This window comes from Salvia splendens, chromosome 15 (assembly GCF_004379255.2).
Source record: "Salvia splendens isolate huo1 chromosome 15, SspV2, whole genome shotgun sequence".
NCBI lineage: Eukaryota > Viridiplantae > Streptophyta > Magnoliopsida > Lamiales > Lamiaceae > Salvia > Salvia splendens.
This window is the reverse complement of record NC_056046.1, coordinates 6,406,192-6,423,259: the sequence shown is the minus strand read 5'-3', so window position 1 is coordinate 6,423,259 and position 17,068 is coordinate 6,406,192. Positions and strand designations below refer to the sequence as shown.

At 36.3% G+C, this 17,068-nt stretch overlaps 3 protein-coding genes across 3 annotated transcripts; 1 reads left to right on the top strand and 2 right to left on the bottom strand.

Moving 5' to 3' along the window:
* The first annotated feature begins 2,088 nt into the window (after window positions 1-2,088).
* LOC121769133 (protein FAR1-RELATED SEQUENCE 7-like) lies at window positions 2,089-6,329 on the top strand. The gene is made up of 2 exons (XM_042165833.1): window positions 2,089-2,478; window positions 3,762-6,329. The coding sequence occupies exon 2, from the start codon at window positions 3,770-3,772 to the stop codon at window positions 6,086-6,088; it is 2,319 nt and encodes a 772-aa protein (XP_042021767.1). The 5' UTR covers window positions 2,089-2,478; window positions 3,762-3,769; the 3' UTR covers window positions 6,089-6,329.
* Window positions 6,330-6,456: 127 nt separating this feature from the next.
* Window positions 6,457-9,499, bottom strand: LOC121766353 (protein ABCI12, chloroplastic-like). Its single transcript, XM_042162626.1, has 7 exons — window positions 9,108-9,499; window positions 8,538-8,654; window positions 8,117-8,353; window positions 7,422-7,586; window positions 7,208-7,283; window positions 6,918-6,982; window positions 6,457-6,711 (listed from the first exon to the last, which is right to left on the bottom strand). Exons 1-7 carry the CDS (start codon window positions 9,423-9,425, stop codon window positions 6,568-6,570), a joined length of 1,122 nt encoding a protein of 373 aa, XP_042018560.1. The 5' UTR covers window positions 9,426-9,499; the 3' UTR covers window positions 6,457-6,567.
* A 356-nt stretch (window positions 9,500-9,855) lies between these two features.
* LOC121769186 (mitogen-activated protein kinase 15-like) lies at window positions 9,856-14,102 on the bottom strand. Its single transcript, XM_042165907.1, has 10 exons — window positions 13,631-14,102; window positions 12,313-12,718; window positions 12,101-12,228; window positions 11,954-12,013; window positions 11,688-11,837; window positions 11,436-11,591; window positions 11,129-11,340; window positions 10,931-11,041; window positions 10,667-10,830; window positions 9,856-10,580 (listed from the first exon to the last, which is right to left on the bottom strand). The coding sequence occupies exons 1-10, from the start codon at window positions 13,652-13,654 to the stop codon at window positions 10,276-10,278; spliced, it is 1,716 nt and encodes a 571-aa protein (XP_042021841.1). The 5' UTR covers window positions 13,655-14,102; the 3' UTR covers window positions 9,856-10,275.
* Between the last annotated feature and the right edge of the window lie 2,966 nt (window positions 14,103-17,068).

Sequence of the window (17,068 nt, the reverse complement as noted above, 5' to 3'; positions counted from 1 at the left end):
GTTTAATTTAAAACACATTAGAGGGACAAACTTGAGAGGGTTAAAACATAAAAGTAACTTTTAGCCGCCATACATGCTTGCACGCCTAAATTACTAATTAAATACACATTTAATATGCACATATGAAAATATATAGTTGGTCATTTAATTCCCCCAAGCCTACGAAACTAATAGTGAGTGATGATAACATCCAAATTTTGTACAACCAAAAAAAGTTATAAAATTAGTAATTTGATGTATTAATTATATTAAAATAATAAATATAGTTAGTGGACAAGTTAAAAGACTTGATTAGTCTTCAACCTCACTTTCAATTTTTTTTATATATTTGAATTACTTTTATATTACTTTTCAAATTTAAATTAAAGTATATATTAATTATATTTTATGGTTCACAAAAAGTACAAAATTTATACACAAATCATTAATATATGACCACAATATGATGCACGTTCCATGTACTATATATGCGCCCATATGTTTTAATTAATACATTAATAAACCGATTTTTTTCTCAAATAAACTAGTTTTTGGTTATACAAAATTGGGTCATATTGAAACTAATATATGTACAAAACTACTATATACATATACTTTGGTAATTATTACTACTAGCATTTTCTTCTTGTTTATAAATTATTTAGTCCACAGACAATTTTTCTAATCCTTGTCACCATCTACACAAGTCATCATCAATTGCTGTCGTGGAAAAAGAAGCCAACTAAATCCTCTTAATGCTTACGGAGTATAAATTTGTACCAATCCATTTGAGAGACTTTATAATTGGAAACAGCGACACATAAAATAATATTGGCAGCATTGAATTAATAAAAAAGCAAATAATATTTTTAAATGATTTTTTATACAAATTATAAAAAAAATTAATTAATAGGAACTCAAGCCCTTAGGGCTTTACAGTGTGAATTGTATTTTTCATTATGATATGCGTTTGTTCTGTATATGGTAGGTCAAGACAAAATGGTAAAAAAATGGAGTTCAAATTATAAAAAAAAACTTATGACATTTTTACAAAAACTGCCATGTGTCATGAGTGACCTGCACGGCCTATGTGCATTTGCAAGAGATAAAACTCGCCTTTGACGAGTCACGCAATACCCGGGCGCCTAGGCCGGCCTAGCGCACGGCCCGTGCAGGCATGCTTACCACTTATGTGTACAAGACTTTTGAGGATATTCTTGCCCTTTTAAAACCACGATCTCTTTCTATTATAGATATACTTTGATATTCAAATCCTATAAGGTCTCAATTCTTTTTCACACATACCTTGGCTCATAATTATATTTACTTGAATCTCGGAGCGTCTATCATACTTTAAGAGATGATGGAAGACCGTCTATATCATACATCCACTATAATCTTTTGTTTGCCATTGATATTTTTCTAGCCATGTACTATGACTAATTTTCTTGATTGCTCTTTACTTGTAGTGTTAGAAATTTACATTTAAAATAAAAAATAGTAGTAATAAATTGCTGATTTGTTTTATGCAAATTGATTCATTTGTTTATTTTTTCCATGACTTAATAATTCAATATATGCCTTTCTTTAACTCACATTTAAGAGCAAAAATGGAAATTTTAAGATTAAAATTGTTGAGAGGGAGTACTTTAATGAACCACTCAATAACAGAAGCTACAAGACAGATTTTGGGCCTCTTTTGTTCTATCATGATGTGGGCTCAAATTTTGAGTTAGATGTTTGCCGAAGCATTTTCTTTTGGACCAAAGGCCCACTAGCTAAATACGCGAAAATTTCATTAAGTTACAAATGTTCGTACATTAATTTTTTGTAATCTATTTACGGTGATTCAGTTTGCAAGATTAGTAATTAAATATCCATTATGTTTGGTATGTAAAATATCCATGTCACAATTCATTTAGAGAGAAAAAATTAATCACTCTATTCCATGTTAATAGAGTAATTTTTTTAATTTTATAAAATTTTAAATTAATTAGCTCATTTATATTTTTGATAAAAATAATTTTTTTTTTACTTTATTTTCTCCTCATTTCTCTTACACTATTCTCTCTTAACACTATTCTTAATTTTGCGCCAAAAATAATCGTATCTATCTATCGGTGTAGTGAAGTTTCCATAGAGCTCCGTACCACAGAATAGAAACTCTGACGCCCATTTCCAACAATCGTGATCCACCTCAGCTCAGCCCACAAAATCCACTGCTCAAATTTCAATTTGATGCATTTCCAAAAGATAAAAACAAAATTATCTTTCGGATTTTGGATTATTATTTGCTAAACCCGCGTTGATCAATTTTACGGTTGGAATGATAGGTTTTTGCCCATTGTATTGCTGTTTTGGGGTCTGATTCTTCGCATTTTGGGGATTTCAGCAATGCGACCTGCTTCCGTTGAATCTACCCAGCTTCTAGTGGGATTTTAGGTGGTTGAAAACCCTAGATTTTGGGGAATTTTGTCTCAGCTTCAGCGGATGCGAAAGGTAAAACCCTAGCTCCTTTTGTTTCTCCCCTTAGATTTCTCCGTGCGTTTCGAGGCTGTGGCGTTTCATCTTGCTTTATCTCGCTTTATTTTGATCTTAACTATTATAATTATTTTTGGTTTTTCCCTTTTCTGCCGCGGTACCTTTAGTTGTGCTGGCTGAATGAGAATTTATCCATTTGAGCTGAACCTGGACTAACTTGTTATGATTGGATATTGATTTTGGGGTTGAGACATATTTGTTTGAAGTTTAGCTTCTTGAAATTGCATGCCATTTCAGTAACATTATGGGAAAATTATGTGGCCTTTTGCTCTACATCCTCCTCCTGTCTATACTATCTATATTTTCCCAGTATTAAGATGTTCATTCTGTTTGACATTGTATATGTTGTCTTGGATATGTATGTTTTCTGTTATTCATTCCATACCACAACATTGCTTTAGGCCATAAAAAGCTGATTTTTTTTTTATGTTCAGGCATGAGTAAAATTGGATGAAATGAAGGTAGATGTAATAATTTGTGGTAGATATTGCTTGTTACTGGGTGATAACCTTTATAATTTGATGTGTCCTGCTTTGTGAAATAGCTGCTTCTCTTAAGTCTCAGTAAATTAACCTAAAGATGAAAGTTTTAAGTCACGGGAAATGCTCAATTTCACAAAAGCAATGGAGCCCTGGCATGTTTTCAGCACCTTCCCTATGTGTTAAAAGTTAGTTAAGGCTTCTGGAGTTGCGATGTGGTTTCTTTTTATTAACAATGACACATTGTGATTAGTAGGCAACTTTCTTTAAATTTGTATATGGTGTTATGTTGTCTAGTACTACCTCTGTCCTTTAAAAATAGCAACTATTTCCATTTTGGCCCATTCCTTAAAATTAGACACTTTCTATTTTAGGAAACTTTTTTCTCTCTAATGAGGCGGTAACCATTCTCCACCAACAATACTTCAATCACTTTTTCTTTCTATCTCTCTCTTACTTTACCAATTGTGCATTAAAACCCGTGCCGTTTCAAAAGTTTCTATTTTTAAAGGACGAAGGTAGTATTAGTTAAGGAAATATCCTGAAAAGGCTACTTGGTTAGGGGTTCAGTTAGTAGGAATTTAGTATAGACTCAGGTGCATATTTTAATGAAATATCATGATTGGGCTTACTGAAAGCTTGACAAAGAAAAAGCAATTAGGGTCTAAAGAGTTGATGTAGCTCACTGTGTTTATTGGTTATTCACTATCAATTATGGCATTTTGTATTCTGTTAACTTTTAATTATCGTTGATGACTGCAGATACTGATATGAATAGGGACGAGTTGGGAAATATTATGACTGTCAGGACAAAACCAGCAGCTCTAGTTGTTGCAAAAAGCAATGGCCACCGAGAAGATGTTGGGCAGTCTAAGATGGAACCGCATGTGGGGTTAGAGTTTGATACGGCTGAAGAAGCACAGGAGTTCTACAGTTCCTACGCTACCGAAGTTGGGTTCAAGATTAGGATTGGACAGCTATATAGATCCCGAGTTGACGGTGCTGTTATTTCTCGGAGATTTGTGTGTTCGAAGGAGGGGTTTCAGACCAACTCAAGGACTGGTTGTCCAGCTTTCATAAGAGTGCAAAAGGTAGATTCCGGGAAGTGGGTTTTAGCTAATATTAAGAAGGAGCATAATCACGATTTTGAAGCATCTGGAGAACTCTGTCCACCTCGGATACAGAGGAAAACTATTCCAACTCCAAGGTCATCATCGGCTGGTGGGGCTAGTCGGACTGGAATCAGATCACATGAGGATGATAGCCCAACTGGCGTAGTTGATATGAAACGTCTCAAAAAGGAAGAGATGGATGGAATGGTTGGACCTGTAGCCGAACCACAAAAAGGGCTAGAATTTAACACTGCCAATGAAGCTTATAAATTCTACTACACTTATGCAGCTAGTGCAGGTTTCAGGATCAGAATAGGTCAGTTATTCCGTTCCAAGCATGATGGGTCGATCACATCTCGAAGATTTGTGTGCTCCAAAGAAGGGCATCAGCATCCCTCGAGAGTCGGCTGTGGAGCATATATGAGAATACAGAGGCAAGAATCAGGAAGGTGGGTTGTTGATCGTCTACAGAAGGAGCATAATCATGAATTTGAAACTCCTACAGATCTTAGTAGAACTGTCACTGTTGCATCAAAGGGGGATTACAGAGAGGAAGGAAGCAATATGCTGGAGAATTTGGATTTGGTAGAGACAAACGGAGGTCTGAGCCTTGTTAAACGTGTTTCAGAGAGTAATATCAGTAGTGCTTGGTATACTTTACTTCTTGAGTACTTTCAATCCCGGCAAGCGGATGACACAGGATTCTTTTACGCAGTGGAAACGCGTGAAGGCAAGGCAATGAATGTATTTTGGGCCGATTCACGATCTAGATTTGCATGCACTCAATTTGGAGACGCCATTGTCTTTGATACGACACACAGAAGAGGTACTTATTCAGTGCCATTGGCTTCATTTGTTGGCGTTAATCATCACCGTCAACCAGTACTACTTGGTTGCGCATTAGTAGCGGATGAATCTGAGGAGTCGTTTACTTGGATTTTTCAGGCTTGGCTTAGGGCAATGTCGGGGCACCGCCCCATTTCTATGATAGCCGATCAAGACCACACTATTCAGCATTCAATTGCTCAGGTTTTCCCGGGGACGCATCACCGGTTTTCTGCCTGGCAAATCCTGGCTAAAGAACAGGATAATTTAGGGCCATTACTCTCCATGTATGCTGATTTCAGATATGATTATGAAACTTGCGTCTTCCAGAGTCAGACGGCTAATGAGTTTGATTCTGCTTGGGATATGCTCATGGACAAATACAACCTCAGAGATCATTCTTGGTTCAGGGATATGTACAGAATGCGTAAAAGCTGGGTCCCTTTCTACCTCAAAGGAACATTCTTTGCCGGAATCCCCGTGGATGGGAGCTTAAAGTCGTATTTTGGCACTATCTTGACGGCTCAGACGCCTCCCAGTGAATTCATTGTACGATATGAGAAAGCTCTGGAGCAGCGTCGCGAAGAGGAAAGGAAGGAGGATTTCAACACCTTTAATCTCCAAGCAGTTCTGCACACGAAGGACCCAATAGAAGAGCAATGCAGAAGGCTTTACACAATCACAATGTTTAAGGTCTTCCAGAAGGAGCTCTTGGAGTGCTATAGTTATGTCGGGATGAAGATAAACGTTGAAGGCGCCATCAGCAGATACATGGTGCAGAAGTGCGGGAACAGCGAGGAGAGGAAAACTGTTGCCTTCAACGCGTCAAATCTCAACATAAACTGCAGCTGCAAGATGTTCGAATTTGAAGGTGTTCTCTGCAGGCATGCTCTCAAAGTGCTCCAAATCATGAACATAAGGGAGCTCCCGTCGCGGTATGTCCTGCACCGGTGGAGCAAGAATGCCAAATACGGCATCCTCAGAGACGCTGACTCAGCAGGTGGTCCGCAGGATTTCAAGGCGCTTATGCTGTGGAGTCTGAGAGAGGAAGCACGGAACTACATTGAGGCCGGGGCGGCGTCTCTCGAGAGATACAAACTGGCGTTCGAGATCATGCAGGAAGGTAGGAGGAATCTCTGCTGGCAAAACTAGGGCCGTGTATCTGTTAGAAATGTTCACATGTATTTATCTCGGTTCGAGCTCGGAGCTGGACTCTCCTCCAAATCGCTAGTAACTCGGGGCTAGTTTTTCACTTGTTTCAGCCATGTAAATTAGATAGCATCACCCTTTTTTCTTTGCAATCTGTATGCAGCTTGGCAAGAATCGTAGTTCTAATGGAAAATTCAGTGAAATTGTTGTTAAATTAGTTAATGAAAATGGGGTTGTTTCGTAATGTGATGCACATCTGAGTGAAATTAGTGCTTGTGAAATAGTACTACTTGAACAATACATTTAACTTAATAAAGATAAACATCCAGTTATTGTATGAAATATATAATTTGCCAGTTATGGTAACAGCATAAGAAGTAAGTAATTTTCTGAATTTGAATAAAATAAAAGGGAGCAAGGTACGTGGCCACTTCATGGTTACAGCAATTATACAACAGACAGATTTGAGTGTTGCTAGTAAGCTAGAATCTTGGCAAAGTGGTAGCACATACAAGGCCAATGAGGCAAGAGCAAGAAACTATATTAGCAATCTTTGTAGATGAGCCGGCTGACAGAAAAATGCGATAAGAGTTGCAGTCTCCCCGGAATCCTCTAATGATCATTGCCTGCAAACAAGTGAAACAGCAATGATCAGGTTTCTACTGTTATAAACATACTAATTTTTAAACTTCATGGAAGTTTGTGAAATGTTACAAATCAACACCTTTTAGTAGCATACTAGTAGAGGAGACCATAAAAATGGCGTATGATGATGATATAAAGATGAAGGGAAAGAAATAATAGGAATTGGAGATGTAAGAACAATACGAACCTGACTTATCTGCTCTGCGTGGCTATAGACATTCTTGAAGATCCTTCGGATGTATGTGAAGAAAACTGCAGAGAAGGTTTTATAAGAATAAGCTCATAATTGAGTACGAAATGACATGTATACAATTATAGATAGATGAAAAGAATATACACGTGACAGTACTCAGATGCTTTTTCAACTAAAATATTTACAGAATTCCATGCACAGAATGTTTTGAACATAAAATATCTTCAGCAAAAGAAGACAAGCATGCCAGCATCTCAAAGTAGATAATTTATGTTGGAGAATACCATCTACTGTCTCAAGTGTTGTTAACTGCTCCCATTGAATCCTACGAGATACAATACCCAGGGCCACATTGCGAACCTGCCATGGCATAGAGGAATTTAAAAACTACGAAATTTTTTCAAGAATAAGATATGGAAAAACCAGAAACTGCCTTTACAAGTGTTTGGCAGAAATGATCAACTTTAAATTCAACTGATAAAAAAAAGCCTATTTTACCTCATCGAATACCAAATTGATGAATCTTAACGAGAGTAGTAGAGTTAGAATGACTTCAGCCACTGGGACACCACAGTTCTTCAAAGGAAGAATAAACCATTGCAAAGCAAATGCAAGCTGCTCTGATGTTGTGGTTGTCAAGCAAAGGCTAGCACTTTGGAAGATCTTTCAGGAAAATAATGTAGTAGTATGAATTAGTAAAGTTAGTAACTCAATATTAAATTATTATTTAGCATCTGCCAAATGAAAAACGTACTAAGTATAATATTAGTTGAGTGCATGATTTCAACAATATAGCACAGTTACACTAAAGAGTTTGTTTTATTTTACGAACTGTGGAGAAGAAACGACCTAATAGATTCAGACTTCACCCAAATATTTGGATATCTAACACATTTCAAGATTTACTTGCCTTTTTTACAGGTGAACCAAAATCACTTTGGATGTATTCAATATCTTCTATACTTAACAAATACAATGTTATGTAGTAGTACTAGTTATCTATGGATCCAGTGAAGAAAAAAAAGCTCCACTAAGTATTTTATATTTTTCAAGATTTCAAGATTTAATACACCACATGGAACTAAGGGTCTATTATAACACAAGATCGTGCATAAATATATAACACGGAGACAAGGAAACAAATCATTGTACATAAGCATCCATCATATTATATAGAGCCAAGGCAAACTCACAGTGAATGTTAAACAAGCTGCGGTAATAGCAGCTGACAAGCCTTTACTTGTCAGCTGTAACGGCCCAAACTTCATTATCACATATTTATAACCTTCATAAGATGCGGCAAGGCTTGGTAATCCCGTCACTGAAGATGGTGGGCTTCTTGATCGTAAAAGGGAAGGTGCACTGTCGGTGCTTAACCCCAACAAAACAAACAAGATACCACAGAGCAAAGTCACTCTCCCCAATTGATCCTACAATAATATTGGACATTTAATAAGGCAGTTTCCCTGCATAAAGAAAAGTACTATTACTACAAGTATGTTTGAAAAGAGAAATACAAGCTACATATTCGAGTATTCGAAAAAGAAACTGACTAACTTTTTCCACTCATATGTATGCGAAACAGTTACCATCTAAGTATGTGATTGGCCTTACCTTCCACACCTCAGTCGGCTGAACCCACACAGACAACAGGGCTAGATAGACTACCACCCCCACACGCACCGTCATGTCTGCTTTCGCTGGTAAAACTACAAACGCAAGCATCCATGCCTACACAAACAAGAGAAATAACATAATTACAAACTATGTGGGATCTTTTACTGATAGCTTTAAACCATCAAAACACTCTTAAAACAAAAAAAACATACTACTAAATGAAATCAGAAACAAACTCCCACTAATACTCATGAACACACTGAGCTGGGCTTTCTAAAACAAGTTTTATACATCAAGCCTTCAAACACCCTCACAAAAGTATTTAAGTTCCTCCGTATTTTCATTCTTTTTAATTTAATTCGTATAGTATAATCTCTATCCTCGACAATTGACATAGAGAATGCAGATATGTTACCCTATTTCCAACATAAAGAAGACCACAGAAGGTAGAGAAGGGGGGATCACCACTGCTTAACCAATAAAAGATGCAATTTTTACAGCTTTATCCAACAAAATAAAGCCCTTGAGAAATTTATACATAAAATAAATAAATAAAAAGAAATATACCAGCTTGATTCTAGGGTCGACGCTGTGCAAGAAAGTGGTGGGAGAAGATATGTATTGAGCAATGGGACTGGAGGTAGCCCCTGATATTGCTCCAAACACTTTCTCCGCACCAAACAGATTACGGGGCAGCCATTTTTCCCAGCTCTTACTGCCCCCAATTTCATCATTACTAACTGCTGCACATTTAATTCGAGGTTTGAGTGCTACGGAGCGGCGCTGCAGCAGCAATTGTGCGTGATTTCTGGCGGAATGGAGTGAGCGAAGAGATGGGACTGTCGCTGGAGGTCTAGGGTGTGAGACGAGGAACGCCGAATACATCGGCGGCGGCGGAGAGAATCGGAAGGTCGGTTTTTTCGGAATGGGGGAATTCTGTTATTTCCGATTTGGTTTAATTATCCCAACTTTTATTTTCTACACAAGAAAAGAATGTTATACTAATATTAATTTCTAATTTTAAATAATTTATTCTAGGTTTATATTTAATTGAAGTTGAAGTCAATGATTAGAATTTGTTTTTTACATTATGCATGTCAATTTACGGCAGCAATTAAAAAACAACTAAATTTTAATGCATAATTAAAGACAATTTCAATCACTAACTCAGAAGGTGAGATTAAACAAAAAGATAATTTTAAGATGCTAATTAGGACATTTTAAGATCTTTTAGTTGCTCAGATGAACTTTTTAAATCACCAGTTTAAAACCCTAGATTTGGCCATTAATTGGTCAAAATCGATAATTCAGTGCATAATTTGGAACATAGTTTTGACATTTAAATTATTTACCGAGAGTCGCATACACTTACACAAACAAAGCATGAAGTTCAGAAAGCAAACATAAATTAGCAAATACTAACCATTAAATTTAAAACTACATAACAATACAAGATCAGTTTGTGATGCCATTCTTTGTTAACTTAAAGCTTCCTTCTTCTACTCCTCATCTTCTTCATCTTCAATCTACCTCTCACTAGCTACCTATATCATCTTCACCACTCTGAAGCACTGATATGAGGGGACTGTATTCATACCCTGTGGGGCCCGTCAACGGCGACATCGCTGCATTCTGTCGAACGTATCCAGCTCCAGCAGACCGAATTCAGACGAGTTCCGCTGCTACCGAGTCGCATTTGGAACCGTTTCCACCTTGTCATTGTCGCATCGAGAGTTTAGTACCAGAGGTTTCCGGCTCCGCCTTGGGCCGCAGCAACTTTTCTTGCCATGTAAAGCTCTTGTTTGCGCTGCAGCGCGTTAGGCCCGTCACCCATGGCATCTTCTCCGTCTTCGGCCTTGCAGGGAGCGTGCTTCCTCGGGTACGAAGGGTTAGGAGCGACATATTGAGGATACATGGTGGGATTTCTCGTCGTTCTGCGCTGTTCGTTTGAGTCTACCGGTGCTGGTGGCAGTGCCGCTCCGTAGTTGTTGTATCGAGGTGCGGGACCGGTGATCTTACCCGGCCTTGTGGCAGACCTTGCTGAGATACGAGAGACAGTCGCCAAGTTACATCTCGTGTTTCAGATAAGCATATACTGATACAGCACCGATGTGAAAACGCCGTACCTTGGATATTATTTTCGGGAACTTGGAGAGGCAACCGCGTCATCGGAATTGCATACGAGCGATCGGCGTGTGGCTTCTCGACATCTTTAATGGAGCACTTGGAGAGTTCGTTGGCGACTTCGCTCATACTTGGATTAGCATTACCCGAATAGAGTACAGAAGGCCTGCAGCCATTGACATGTTTTAGTTCCCTCCACGATTAGCGCAACAGTTATAGTGCGAGACAAAGCGTAGACGATGGACGTAAATGAGAATCGTGTTTACCTAGGCAAAGACGAAGATTGCTGTCTCTCAGCAGGCGGAGCAGGAGCAGCACCTCCATTTCTCCAATGCTCCTCAAGAAACGCAAATTGCTTCTTGAACTTGTCGACAGCACTGACGAATGAAGATGCAATCAAAACACGGTCAAATAAATGAAATACGAATGCCAGCTCTGGGAATTTCGTGGGCAAAAGGCAATACCTTGGATACATGAAGCTCGTAGGTTCTGCTCCATCCAAATGTTCTTTCAACATCTTCGGGTGATACTCAAGAATCTCGCGGTATATCAGCTCTCGAACGTCATCCTTCATGATCCTTCTCCTCTCAAACTCAAATTCCATTTTGGTGACCGGTTGTGCAGAAGGTTCTCTCTCTACTCGAGCTAAGTTCCGGAAGTATGGATCTGCAAGAGCCTGACAGCTCGAAACAAAAAATTTTCACAAACTCGAACAACAAAAGACAAGCTCTGATCTATAAAAAGTTTGACAAAGAGAAAAAGTATCAAAACCTCCTCAGCAGAAGGTCGGTCCTTGGGATCAAAAGCGAGCATTCTTTGTAAGAGACGGAGAGCAAAGGGATCAGCATTCGGGAACTTGTGAGACAAAGGAATCGCCTTCTTCCTTCTCATGCTGCTTAAGTACCTACGAGCCTTCTCGTTTCTGATCTGTCATATTATATGATACAATCGAATTAGCTAACTTATGTTCAAGTTCTTAGACTCTCACAACCACCCCCCAAAAAAAAATTAACACCGGCGTACCCTTGCTATGGTTTCAGGAGGTGGAGTTCCCAACAAATCAGTCATGAGGTCTAATTGATGAACCACGTTTTTTCCGGGGAAGAGAGGTTTTCCAGTCAAAAGTTCCGCAAAAATACAGCCAATGCTCCAAATATCAATCGCAGGTGTATACTGCAAAAACGGCATAAGAAAACAAGCATCAGAAAATTTGCAGCACTTTCACCACATTGTACTTGTGGATTTTCTAGTCGTAACAAATTTGCAATGACTAATCAGTCACTAAGCACCTTGGAGAAAAAGGATCCACATAATTCCGGAGCTCTATACCACCTTGTTGCAACGTAATCCTACAATAATATAGATGAGCCAGAGAAGATATTTAGTCGATGCAGAAAACAAACAGGAGTCAAGAAAATAATGAAGAAAAGGAATACCGTCCAAAATATTGCAGTTGGAGTATCATTAAAGGCCACTCTAGCAAGGCCAAAGTCACAAATTTTCAATTTGCAGTCAGCATTTGCCAAGATGTTCTTGGGCTTCAGGTCACGATGAAATACATTAGCTGCACATACAACTTTAGTTAGATGAAACAAGTTAACAACAAGGATTGCACAGTTCTATTTCGAGATTGTTGCAGTCCTATAACCTGTATGAATATATTTCATGCCACGAAGAAGCTGATATAGGAAGAATTGGTAATGTTCCGGAGTCAAGTCGTCGTTGGCTTTGATGACCTGGTGGAGATCGGACTCCATCAGTTCAAACACTACGTATATGTCCTTGAACTCTCTTCTAGACGGGGGCAGCAGAATATGCTTGATCTCCACAATGTCTGGATGTCGGAGAAGTCTAAGAAGCTTAACTTCACGAAGAATCCGTGTGGCATCGGAGACATGTTCAAAGATGTCATTTATCTTCTTGATTGCAACCTTTTCCCCTGTACGTGTATCATATGCTGAGCAGACGACACCATAGCTACCTTTCCCTATTACTTCCTCGATTTTGTATCTGCTTCCTTCACCATATTGTGTGAAGAAATCCACATCTACGGACTGAAAAATAATAGATGGCGGTATACTTTATTAGACGTGGAGAAAAATGAGAATTGAGAAAACACGGCAGTGAAATGAGGAGGCGGATAAGAACAAATAAGATTGAGTTCTCGAACAAATAAGATATACTGTATTTTGTAGATTGGAGACATTAGAACCAAAGAAAATGTGTGAACTACAATCTAATTAAAACAATGTAACTTCAAGTGTACATGCACCTTTATATAAAGATAGATCTACGAGAAAAGTTAAAGAGCATAAGAGTGAAGAGTCATGCAAGATTTCAACTAAAGAAATATCACTTTTATCAACACAAAATCGATGTCATTGCAACGCCCATCATTAAGTGGTCTATTATTCTTGGCAAAACAAGATCATTTCACGACGGGCCAACACAAATAATTTCTTTAAATTTGAACAAAACCTCACACTTTGAATTCTATCTCATAATACAAAACCCAAGTCCTTTAGATTTTCCATTCAAACCAGAACCAACTAAGGAAGCTTGAATTTTGAAATTACAATTGCTAGGATAAACTTAATCACCAATAATCACAATTACCCAGCTGAAGAAAGTAATCATGATTTATGAATCAATCTACTTTAACCAAGGTGATGTACCAAAAGAGAAGATCGAGAAATTGATGCAACTCCAGTCAAATGCTAATATAATTAAATAGTGTGATTATGCACACTAAGTCCAAAACAACCTCAATATACAAAATCCTCCATATAAATCCTAACATCTCCCATCTTATTGAACACTTTAAAATTGGATCCCAACAAATCTCAAATATTCCAAAATCAAATCTTTATGAAATTACACGCATTCTGAAATCAAACTACATGATTCCAACTCAGTATAATCCAGTAAATTAAATCTGCAAACAGCTGAAACTTAGTAAAGTTTACCTTTTTCCGATGATCAGATTGCATATTATCCCAAAATCAGCTGAAATTGAATTCCCAATATGGATAAGAAAGATTAGATCACAAAGAAACCAGAAAATGTTGACTATTCAGCAAAAGAGTCGGACTGAGTTTGGATCGAAAAATGAAGTGAGCACAGAAATGAATCAACGAATTTGGAAGAAATCCCAAATGATATCTCAAGTGAAAACCCCCAAAACATGAAGAGAAAGGGAGAATTAGAAGAATTCGAGCATAAAACTGTGATCTTGAAATGGGTTAGCAGAGTTGAAGAGTTCCCCTTTTTTATGGGGCAAAGCAAGAAACAGATTTATTTTTGGAGGGGCGAAAGCGTGTACGAGGAATGAGAGTTATGTAGCTGTAAAAATGGAGTTTCCTAAGCCGTTGTCGATGATCTCTAACGCAAATGGGGAAAAGGGGCTTTTGCAAAGTGAATGAGTTGTAGAGACAGAGAGAGAAGTAAAGCGGATAATATGTCTGAAATTAAATATTTATATCAACAAGTATTTATTTTAATTTTATTTACTATAATCTTTGCTCTTGTAAATTAAAACCAGTTTTATTGGATTAAGTACTAGTATTCATTTGAATGCAATAGTATTCATTATAATGGCAAATCCAAATGGAGGAAATTTATGTAATATTAGAATTAAACGCATTAAATAAAGAAAAATCCCAAATAACGATTAAGACAATTATGAATAATTATTCGTTTAGGAATTTTCTACTTTTAGTTTGTAAAAAAATGGAATATATTTCTTATTTATATATATATAGCTTATCAAAAAGATGAGATACTTTTATATCTTCCCATATAAGAGTGGAGGAATCTATTATTTGACAAAAGATTATTTATTATGCTCTATCGCACTAAAAAACATATCTTCGTTACTACGTGTATTCCAAACATTCAACGGTGAAAACATTATTTGTAAGAAGAAAATAAAGAAATCAAATCCCACCATATTTCTATATTCAAATAAAAAAAAAATGCATCAGAAATCAATTTTTACTAAATATTTATGATAATATCTTTTTTGCTTCTAAATATCGAATTGTTATGAAACAATAATGGCCGATGCATATTATCAATTTATTCTCATATTTGAATTAACATAATAAAATTTTAGTATCAGATATATTAGTATAAATATAAATATAAATATAAATATAAATATAAATATAAATATAAATATAAATATAAATATAAATATAAATATAAATATAAATATAAATATAAATAACATTTTATATATTATGATCTGTCAAACGTGCTGATAAATATATTTGTCTACATCTACACCCTTTGGCCACCTCAAAGGCAAGTGTATAACTCAATAAATATATACTTTAGGAATATTCGTGTAAATGACTATTAATCGAATTTCAATAAATGAGATATTCATCATTTTCTTCACACGCTCTTAGGTGTAATTTATAAGGATACATCTATATATAAATAGATAGAATCCATTTTATATTAACGTGGGTTTGAATATTACATTAATTATAGTAGATGAAGACGGTGCCATGTGCACATCACATGGCTTAGTTGTAAGCCTATCAAAATAAATATGGAGTACTAATTTATTGTGGATAAATATATTGTCGTTATCATATTAATATAATACTTACTATATTATACAGAAAAAACGCGTTAACTTCGAAAAGTGTAATTTCTTTTGTTATTTGCCTATTTAGTCATTACTAAGATAAGTATATTATTTTTGTAGGGTATTCGGTTGGCAAAATTAAATCTCATGATTAAATATGAATCTTGTTTGGTTTATAAGATTGAACCATTCAACTTAATACTAGATGGATAGTCTCATGATAATTAGTCATAGCCTCCGCCCTCAAACTAAAATAATCCCACAACTTAATCCTAGATGGATAGTCTCATGATATTAGTCATGGCAACCGAACGCCACATTTTAGTACTAATATTATTTCAAAAGTTGTGAATGCATGTTAGAGCATCTCCAAGGGGAGAGAGGTAAATGGAGAGGTAAACTAATATAACTATCATATTTACCTTTTTTTCATGAAAAAGCATTCTTTAAGGGGAGAGGTATTTGAGAAGGTATTATACATTTTCTCATTTTCAAGGGGTATCTTTACCTCCCCATCAATAGAGAGGTAAAATCTTATAACTAAGATATTTGCCTTCTTTTCATGAAAAACTCTTCTCCAAGGGGAAAGACATTTGAGAAGGTATTACACTTTATATTTTTTAATGTATTTTGTACTACTATTATTTTGTTTTAAAAAAATAATTTACCTCTCTATATACATTTTCTCTTTATAATGTGTCATTTTTTAGAAAGGTATATTTCATTTTTTAAAAAAATAAATACATAATATACATTTTCTATATACCTTCTTCCCTTGGCGATGCTCTTACGTGCCATCACAAGCCTTTTCCACTATCTATTGATTATATAGAGAAGTAGTACAAAATAAAATATAGTCAACGTTTCATAAATATAGTGTTACTGTCATTTTCACAAAATAATGGCGTTATTAATTACATCTAATTTATTTATTAGACTGGGTGGTGTTAGGGTTTAGGAATTCGATTATTTGCCATGATCAAATAATGAAAAAAATACAAATTGCCATCACGTTTGGTTTCTTTCTTTTTTATTAAATGGATACATAAGTCATGTTTCAACATTTTTCAATAATGTCACAAGATCAACTTTTCCGCAACACAATATACAAATGCAACCATCTAAATATTACATCAGTATAATTAAGAAAATGGATAATGTCTTGCCCAAAGCCTAACTGTACCTCATGCAGAAATCTGCCGCGTCGTCATTCCCTCAAATTTTTGCCAGAGCACGACTTCAATAACCCTATCATGCCCCCAAATCAAACCTCAAATATTTCACAATTTAATTTTAAAATAATAAAATAACTTCATTACATAATTAAACATTAATTTCTTTTTACATGTTCCGGTCGAGATTGAAATTCAAAGTGAATAAGGAATGTATTTGCAGATAAAAATATGAAATTGAAAAAAAGGAAAATGACGATACCCCACCCGCTCGACCATTGTGCCGTAATATGTGGTCTGAAAACACATAGGACCCCTAGCGAGTCGCGAACTCTGACCTCACCAACGGTGCACCGAGTGGCCTACACCTCCTCTCCGTTCTCAATAACGCTCACGCTGGACCAAACCTCCAAAATCGCGGTCCAAGTCCAACCCCTTTTCTCCCTCCCCTCCTTGCTTGCAAATATTACGAAATAATATAACTTGTAATGGTACAACAATGAAAATCACCGGTTTCAATAGGATAATTGGACTAGTATTTTTATTTATTTTCTGTTTTAAAAAATTGTTACTAAATAAATATTTTCTGTAAATAACTTGATTATTCTACTTATTAGTTGAAGAGTTAATACAAA

Coding starts and splice junctions, on each gene's coding strand:
- LOC121769133 (XM_042165833.1), top strand. CDS start 3,770: ATGAATAGGGACGAGTTGGGAAATATTATGACTGTCAGGACAAAACCA.
- LOC121766353 (XM_042162626.1), bottom strand. CDS start 9,425: ATGTATTCGGCGTTCCTCGTCTCACACCCTAGACCTCCAGCGACAGTC. Junction 8,655..9,107: donor TCGACCCTAGAATCAAGCTG/GTATATTTCTTT, acceptor TTGTTTGTGTAG/GCATGGATGCTTGCGTTTGT. Junction 6,712..6,917: donor ACGCAGAGCAGATAAGTCAG/GTTCGTATTGTT, acceptor ACTTGTTTGCAG/GCAATGATCATTAGAGGATT.
- LOC121769186 (XM_042165907.1), bottom strand. CDS start 13,654: ATGCAATCTGATCATCGGAAAAAG. Junction 12,719..13,630: donor AATCTGATCATCGGAAAAAG/GTAAACTTTACT, acceptor ATTATTTTTCAG/TCCGTAGATGTGGATTTCTT. Junction 12,014..12,100: donor CAACTGCAATATTTTGGACG/GTATTCCTTTTC, acceptor ATATTATTGTAG/GATTACGTTGCAACAAGGTG.